At 39.9% G+C, this 8,717-nt stretch overlaps 1 protein-coding gene across 9 annotated transcripts; it reads right to left on the bottom strand.

Annotated features, from left to right (window-relative positions):
* Positions 1 to 1,903: 1,903 nt before the first annotated feature.
* LOC135585137 (barley B recombinant-like protein D) lies at positions 1,904 to 8,662 on the bottom strand. 9 transcript variants are annotated; one of them, XM_065083965.1, is made up of 4 exons: positions 8,123 to 8,662; positions 6,457 to 6,518; positions 5,047 to 5,123; positions 1,904 to 3,173 (listed from the first exon to the last, which is right to left on the bottom strand). In XM_065083965.1, exons 3-4 carry the CDS (start codon positions 5,113 to 5,115, stop codon positions 2,202 to 2,204), a joined length of 1,041 nt encoding a protein of 346 aa, XP_064940037.1. In that variant the 5' UTR covers positions 5,116 to 5,123; positions 6,457 to 6,518; positions 8,123 to 8,662; the 3' UTR covers positions 1,904 to 2,201. The 9 variants fall into 9 exon arrangements, with proteins under 9 accessions (XP_064940037.1, XP_064940045.1, XP_064940038.1 ...); XM_065083973.1 differs by having other exon boundaries at positions 1,904 to 3,170; positions 5,047 to 5,156; XM_065083966.1 differs by having other exon boundaries at positions 5,047 to 5,156.
* Between the last annotated feature and the right edge of the window lie 55 nt (positions 8,663 to 8,717).

The following is an 8,717-nucleotide window of genomic DNA, read 5'->3' on the forward strand; positions in this document are numbered from 1 at the left end:
CTCGAGGTTATCGGTGATAATACTCCTCGAACTTAGACAAGAGGAAGAAGAAACACTTTCTGACTTCGTCACTCGATTCATTAACGAGATCTAAGGCGTGCAGGAAGCCCATCCGTTACTTATAATGTATGTCTTCATGATAGGGCTCAAGCTCTCTCGCTTTTTTTGGTCATTGGTGGAGACGCCACTGACAGCAATGCCCAAGGTGCTCCAAAGGGCCAACTAATCCATTGTCATAAAGGAAATCAAGTAAGTGTGAGGAGATGCACAAAAGATTGAGGCAAAAGCGATTACCAACTCCGAGGTCACCATGATGAAGAAGAAATAACCAACCCAAGTTGCCTCACCCGATGTTCCAGTCGACTCCCTTGAACATGACTAGAACTGAAGTCTCTTTATAGATAAAGAAAAAGAGCTCTTGAAAGACTATCAATCGATGAAGACACTACTGTAGAGGAGGAACAAATCTAAGTACTACTACTTCTACCATAATTATAGCCATGACAAGGAGGACTATTGGGAACCTTCGCCCAAACTTCACGGGTCGGTGGAGAGGCAAATCGACGTCATTATCGATGGACCTGCATTGAGAGTTTGGGAAGCCTGACTCCCACCTCCGCTCAAGGTGTGGAGGTTGGGATGCCCGACCTCTACCTCTGCTAGAGATGCGGAGGTCAGGAAACTCGACCTCTGTCATCACACGAAGCATGGAGGTCAAGATGCTTGACCCCTACATTTTCTAAGACGAGGAGGTTGGGATACCCGACCTCCACCTTTACCAAAGGCACGGAGGTCGGGAAGCTTGACCTCCACTATCACCCAAGGCATGGAGGTCGAGATGCCCAACCCCCACCTTCACCAAAGGCGCGGAGGTTGGGCAGCCATACCTCTATCGTCACATGAGGCATGGAGGTCGAGATGCACGACCCTTGCCTCCGCCCGAGGTGTGGAAGTCGTGACGCCCGACCCTTGCCTTCACCCAAGGCGTGAAGGTCAGGACGCTCGACCTCCATCGTCGCATGAGACGTTAATTAGAAAAACCTAACCCACGAGAGGAGATCTCGAATGCTCTTTTATCAAATGAATTAAACGTCATACTCTAGGCCCCCCTAACAAGAGTCCTAAAGCATGTCTTGGGTGGGAGGGGAACAAATAATAAGGAGTACATCAATGGCTAGTGCCACATGGAAGCTATTGTGAAATGAAAAAGATCCAAATCACCCCCGCTTGTCTACCCGCCACCCATGTGAACAAAACATCAAGAGGGAGACATTGAAGTAGTTATATGTTGCCTCCTCCTATAAAAGGTAATCTCCAATGCTACGCCAAGAGACTCTCTTCCCGAAAAAACCCATACTCATTAAAGACTTAAGTCATTAACTTGAGCAACAAAGAGATCGGGTCAAAAAACTTCTCCTGACATCGATCTTAGTGCAAGTGACACCTCGAGAGCCCAACGCTTTCATTTTGAAGTCACGTCAAAATCATCTGGGGGCTACCTCGAAGATACTTCCTATAATCCTATAGCTTCTAGTTTGGACCACATTAGATTGACTTATATAATTTTCCCTAACACATCCTAGTGCCATGTCACCACCACTGCAGTGCCCATTTAAACGTCGGATCAGTCCATACTTCATAGTAACCCAAATGGTTCCGATAGAGTCATCAAATGGTAGTGGCTACTTTGCGACAAATCACAAAGTCACATCATTTAGGTGTCAATCACAACTGTTACCAAAGCTCCAATATTCTACCTCCCAAGGATCCTGAACCTCTAAATTTTATTTTCTATATTATTTTTTCTTCAATTATTAATATAAATATCGAAAGAACTTGCATCGGACACTCCCCATGTAGTAGGATTCTACACCGAATTCAATCAGCTCTCGATAACAAAAGCTTTCGTCAAGCCCAAACAGGAACCAAATTGATTCATTTAAAGAGCAACAATCGCATTTCCACCGATTCAAGATCAGATAAATTTCTCACACCTTCGGGAATCAGATTCCAAAACTTTTCCCAGGGCAGCAACAAAACATTGATAACATGAGAAGTAAAGAACATAGAAAGAGCAAACAGTATCACCAAACCAACTACCAAAACAAGAGTTGGTCTTTCCTCTCTAGTAAAGCATGCTCTCAACCATGAAGCTGGTTCTTCAAAGGCTGTACATAACGGTACTTGCATGAGTTCTTCGATCACCTGATGGTGATGTATCGATTTGTGCCATGCTTAGCCCAGTGGTTCTTGAGATCCACTGCCATTGACAAATCATAGCCGTCAGCTGCCAGGCATCTGAGCAACTTCCTAAAAGCACTGCCACTCATCTTCCTTCCTCCCATCCGAGCATGGCGCTTGTTGGGCATGACAGGAAGTGGGTACATGGACAGTGACGAAGTGCAGCAAGAAGACTGCCATCCAAAATCCCCCCACCTATAGCACTGCCGTAACTTCCCAGTGCAGGAGCACACTGGCGCTGGCACACTCAATTCATTAGCAGAGAACTCATCAAAGCACAGATTACAGTTTCTCCATGTATCTGTCATCGTAGGGACCTCATTCAAATCTTTTTTACCTCTGACGATCTCCTGACCCTTCAGCTTGCCATGTTTCTTTGCATGTGAGACCAGCATGTTCGAATCATCACCACGACCCTTCTTGCTTTTTCTCGGTGATTTTGATGACATCTTGTGTGGAGTGGCTTGGGTGCTGGTAGTGATCTTCTTAGCCTTCATTTCCTTTTCACTGTAATCAGCAACCATTGAGATTGGATATGCCTCAGTTATGTGCATCTGTCGTATGTGATCATATGGAGCATCTGCCAATTGGCGTGGTGATTCATGAACATCGAGATGTGCGTCTTGATGGCTATGACTTGTCCATAGGGGAGGAGTGCACCAAGAACAACATCCCTGTTCATTATAACCATTATAGCTCTTCTCACGGGCATAGCGAAGGGCAGCAATTGCATTGTCACGCTCCATAATGGCATTATCCCTCTTAGCAAATGCAGCATCACGTTCCTTCAGAGCCATATCAAGCTCAGCCAAAGCAGCTGTCTTTTCAGAGATGGCCAGCTCACGTTCTTGAACAGCACTATCCCGCTCAGCTATCAAGGCAATGATCTTCAAAGCAGGATGATCCTTCATTTGATTTTGAGGCATTATCTGCTACAGTATTTGGCAAATATAAGGACCACAACAGATCTATTTAGGGGAAACATTTAAACAATTGTCTCCACTGTCAAAGCTATTCCAGTTAAGAAAAAACAAAATAGATGCTTCTGGTAAAAGAGACAGCATCAGATGATTTAACATGCTGACTTCCAAGAACTTGTACTCCATGATATATATTATACCATAGAGATGACAAAAGAGGAACCTTTATTCAAAAGGATCATAAATCAAGTACAATCTTCACAAACAATTAAGACAAGATAACCACTTTCTGAGAAATTTGACATTCTGTAAAGGCACATACAGCTACAATTATTATCACATAAGTATGAAACTACCTTTGTGTAACTACTAATAGAACAGGTGACAGTGTATGTTGGTTAACAGCTATAAAATTATTCTCTAAAACCAAGAATATGAACATGTAGATGCTGAATCTGCTGAAATATATATAAATAACAATAAAAAACACAGTACATTTTTGTAGTCCAGCCAGTCAAGAAACACAGGCCATAGCATCAAGGTATATTCAGGCATAGGTTTAAGAGATCAATGGTACTTTGTCAAAGACACAGATAATGACTCCACAAAAAATCAGGGTTATAAAGCAGAAAATATGATTTAAATAGGAAACACAATAATGTTTGCTTAAGAGTAACCTTGTGAATGCAATTTCCTATCTTAATCGATGACGGTTGTATTTTTATTTTTTCAGCCTAATTAAGATCAAAATTTTTAGCCACTAACAGGTTCTAACCAGTGAGCAAGAAGATCTAAAAACATGAATTTTTTCTACAAGAATAATTCCCACGATCAGGGTAATGGATTAAACATTTAAACGAAACAATAGACCATTGGATGGATCCCATGTCATCGTAATTTATAAGCTTATCATGACATCAAGTCCAGTCTCCTCAAGATTTTCTGAGGTCATAGCAGTCAGAGGATAGTGAAAACCAGAAGAAACCCATATGAAGGTGTCATGGGCTAGTCTCACCAAGCACATTGTTAGCAACCACACAGGAAGGCTTCCCATGTGATAAGCAGGATAGACGAACCAACTCCCACAGATCTCAAGCTTAACCATTTCATTGGCCTTGGCCAACCATAAGCACATGCTGCATTTCATGCCTATACAGTGATAGGGAACAAGCAAAGACACATCATGTGGACAAGCATGGCGTCATGTGCATAGGCCATCCGCAAACAAGCTTGAGGCATGGTGAACTGCCTCATAATGACGTTAGGCTGCCACATGTTCAGCATGTAGTATCATCCACAGCACAGCCACTAATCATAATATTGGTGGGTTAAGGTGCACTACATTCTAAAGGGCTCTAAAATGAATCACAATAGTCATTAATCAGACCATGAAAGACTAAATTTGCATCTAGAATGGGATAACAGGATAACATCAATAAAGGACATTGTAATATTCAGAGTCAGAGGATAAAAGGAAACGTAAAATAAGGTGATTGCTCTACTTAAAGAGCACAAATAACATTATGTTAAATGAACGCCCAAGTGGGTCTATGACTAGAAGAAAATAGACAAAACATTAGGACAGTACTGGACAATCAGATGCTGAGACATATAAGAAGATAACAAAGTCGGTATAAGTCAATGTGCATATGTTTATCGTTGGTCAACAGTAAACGTAGAAAATCAAGAGGTTTTCATCAAGAATAACAAGATTTTAGAGACAGATTATGTAATGCAATTATCAACAACCAGCTGCAGATAACACTATGGCCGGCTCCCAGTAACCTCCGGCTACTGATCACATTCATGCATGTCATTGCCAGGAAACCACAAAGTAGATCTTGATAACAAAACCAGTTATTATTTGCTAATTTAAACTTCTTACCTTATTGCAAATTGACCTGAACTGAGCTGGTTTGTGCCTCTTATGTTGCCTATGTCCACCATCAACCATATTCAGATCTAGTTTCAAGATAAAAGCAAAGATGCAGGCACCTGATTAATAATTTAGAAAAATATTATTTAAAGGTAAAAAAGTTGAGTCCAACCTCAGTGCTCATTGCCTATCATGACACTAAAAGAGTAGGAAAAAAGGCTTTACAAAATCAGAAGCAGGATAATATGACGGAAAATATACATTAACAAAGCAGGAATATGAAGAAAAATAAACATTACAAGGAACAGTCGTCTTTAAATAAGCCCGGTTGGGAGAGCAAGAGCAACTGGTTGAGACAGCGAGAGCAAGAGAGAGAAAGAGATATTAAAATATCACAAAAAAAAAGATCAGACAAAGCCAAAAACCCTAGTCTGCATGCCAGTTCAACCTTGGCTTGGTAGAATGAGATTAAGAACCATGCAATGCAATACTCGCTATATATTGCATCAGGTAGGAGCTTAGTCTATTTATTTCTTCACAAACAAAATTAGTAGAACTACTGCAACACTCTAGATTCAGAAATGTCAAGAAACTAAATTGAAGAGACTCAGCAATAGCAAACAAACCTTATATCCTTATATCAAGGAGGGAACAAGCAAATATGGATTAAGAGTTGGTCCATGTTGCCTTTCTAGAGATTGCAGCAGACCTAAGAAAAAGAACCATCTTAACCTCTAGTTAACTAAACCTGAAGAATTAGACTTGCTAAAATGCCAATATTCACTTGAGTACACCAATGATTGTGTTGGCCCATAACTTCTGTAGCTCTAAATAAGAAAAAGATTAAAAATTGACTACAAAACTGATATTGGGAAGTTGTAATATGTCAAAGATTGTATATAAGCACTCATGAAAGTACTGTGCATTTCTAGAATAACACACAAGGAAGAATCATACTACTACCCTTTCTTAGACTAAAAAAGTTTCTTACTTTCCTGCTCAAGAAAAAAAACTTTTTTTCAACCAGTGTCATGGTTGTTTACAAAAGTAAAGAAGCAAAATATAAACAAGAGTATGGAAAAAATATACTTCATAGTTTCATCATTTTGGAAACCAGTATTTGATATGTTAAATTTGTGTCTACTTAGGTCGCCTGGATCTGTGATGGTGGCAAAGCTGAAGGCAGCTTACAATTTAGAACAATTAACTTGGGCCTCAATTCGAGGGTCAAAGCAAAACATAATTGCAGCAAAGATTAAAAAGCATATTAAGCAAGACTTGTGAGCAACAAAGCATCAAAGCAAGCAAACTCAAATGGATATGAAGCAAATAATAATGACATGCTTAAGGAAATACACAGAATAAAATAGAAGACATTCTTCAATTACCATGCCATAATGAAGAAATGGGACTTCTTACCTAAAGCACAGCCAGGTTTGTCTTAGCAGCAAGGTTGAGTCATTTCATCCGAGACAGACCAACTGAAAATAACACCTCTCCATGATAAAGACTTTAGAAAATACTAGCATAATAAAATATCAAATAACCACAGAGTCTCTAAGATTGACAATGATTGCTTCTTAAATAACTCAAAAGTTAATAACTGATCAGCAACCACAACATTTTTAAGCTTCAAACAGCTTCTGATTTGCAGTCTTAAGTTTAAGAAGTGAGTTAGGTTTATGTTGTCATTACCCACTAGCAATCAGGAATATGTACTCTGTAACTAGAGCAATTATAAATAAATATATATGCCTTATCCAAGAGACTGCCCTTTCTCAAACAAGATATAGAGCCACAACCAGAACTTTAACATCTAAATGTCTCATAGCTCCAAGAAGCTTAAAGCCTCCTACCATACAATTTGTAATAATTAAGATTAGTTCAAGCCACAAGGAATAAATACCATTAAAGTATCCATGTCATGGAATTAGCAAATGATGGGTGTGTAAGCAGAGAAAGAAGCAAACACTACCATGTTAAAATACAAAAGAAAGAATCAAATACTACCATGTTAAAAAACAAATTGGCATCTGACAGCAGTATGGGGCATTTAAGATAATCAAACGGCCGATTGTATAGTTAAGTCAATCTCAATACTTCTTTCAGTGTTTTCATTGCAAGACTTAAAGAAAAGCTCATAGTCCTTTTAATAACCGTTAAGTCCCTCGAATTTATTACAACCATCGAGGGTCACATCATAGTTGTTCCCACCATTTCTATACAAGTCCAATTCAGTCTTCTCCCCTTGTAACATCTTCTGAACATAAAGATCATGTCAGCTTTTTATCATATTAATTATTACCAAAATTATAGGCCACATAAAAAGAATCGAGAGATGAATGTTGCATTCATGGAGACAAAAATCTGATACATGTGCATATATTTCAGGAAAACAAAAGCATGCTTATCACTATCTGACGTAGTAACAAATTATTACCAAATGCAATCCAATAACTGACGTAGTAACAAAAACAAAATTGTAAAATCCGATGACAGCTGATCTTTAATAACTCAATAACTGACACAGTAACAAAAACCAAACTGTAAAACCCATGACAGCTGATCCTTAATCAAGTGACTCCCACAAACAAAAACACTGGCATCTAATACCAAAGTCATCACTTTTATATCATTTTTTAACTGAATAGTGTTCAGGATACCAAATGTATATTACCTAAAGTACACACTGAAGGAGAGAAATATCGATATCGTCCTATAAATATCAAGCCAATGACAAATTGTATTATAATCCACACAGATTGATATTATCCTATACATACCAAGCCAACGACACATTGTATCGGGATCCATTAATTGGAACTTCCCCTGTATATTAAACAATGCATAATCAACCAGGCACATTCAAGAACCATCGGAAAGAAGCAAGCCTCACGAATACAATCTCATCAACTGTTAGAGAATCAGGGCAGTTGTTTGGAGTCAATGAGAGCAATCAGGTAAGAGTATAGAAGCAATCCACAAGACTTACGACACTCTCGCATCTAAAATTCATTGCACGAAATAGACAAAAAAGAGCAAATATGAAGGGAACCTATTGAACAATAATTCCAGAGGAACGCACTGTGGTTTTCTGTCTGGCGGCGGCGAGGTGGTCTCCGTCGTGGTCGACACGACGAGCATGCCGCGGCCACCACGGACGCGGTGGAGACTCTGCTAAGCGATTGTGGCGGTGGGAGAAATCAATCAGTGGAGAGAAAATAGAAAAACGAGGAGGTGAATATCGCGATGGAAGTAGAATCGAAGGGGATCTGGGATTCACGGGCTTGGCATGACATGATGAGAGGAGGAGCTTTTAGGCTCCGACACGGGTGCTGAACGAGGGAGGTACAGTAGACGGAGCGACGAAGATGCGAGACGAGAGTCCGACGGAGCGACGGAAAGAGGGTAAGAGACGGGGACGAGGGATTTGGCGAACAGAAGAAACCAAATGGGTTGGGTTTAAGCGCAAGCAGGAAGTGTTGTGGAGTATCCTCCGAAACCGTCCATCTTGCTCAGCTTTTCATCTCAACCGTTGGTTTTGATATTTAAAGTATCCCAACAATTGGATCTATCTGACCGGATTAGTACCGATTAAATCGATCAAACATATTCGAATTAAAAACAATCATTTATCGATGTTGGCAGATTTTGAGTTAGGAACTGATTGATTGATACAG

This window comes from Musa acuminata, chromosome BXJ1-9, assembly GCF_036884655.1.
Source record: "Musa acuminata AAA Group cultivar baxijiao chromosome BXJ1-9, Cavendish_Baxijiao_AAA, whole genome shotgun sequence".
Classification (NCBI taxonomy): Eukaryota; Viridiplantae; Streptophyta; class Magnoliopsida; order Zingiberales; family Musaceae; genus Musa; species Musa acuminata.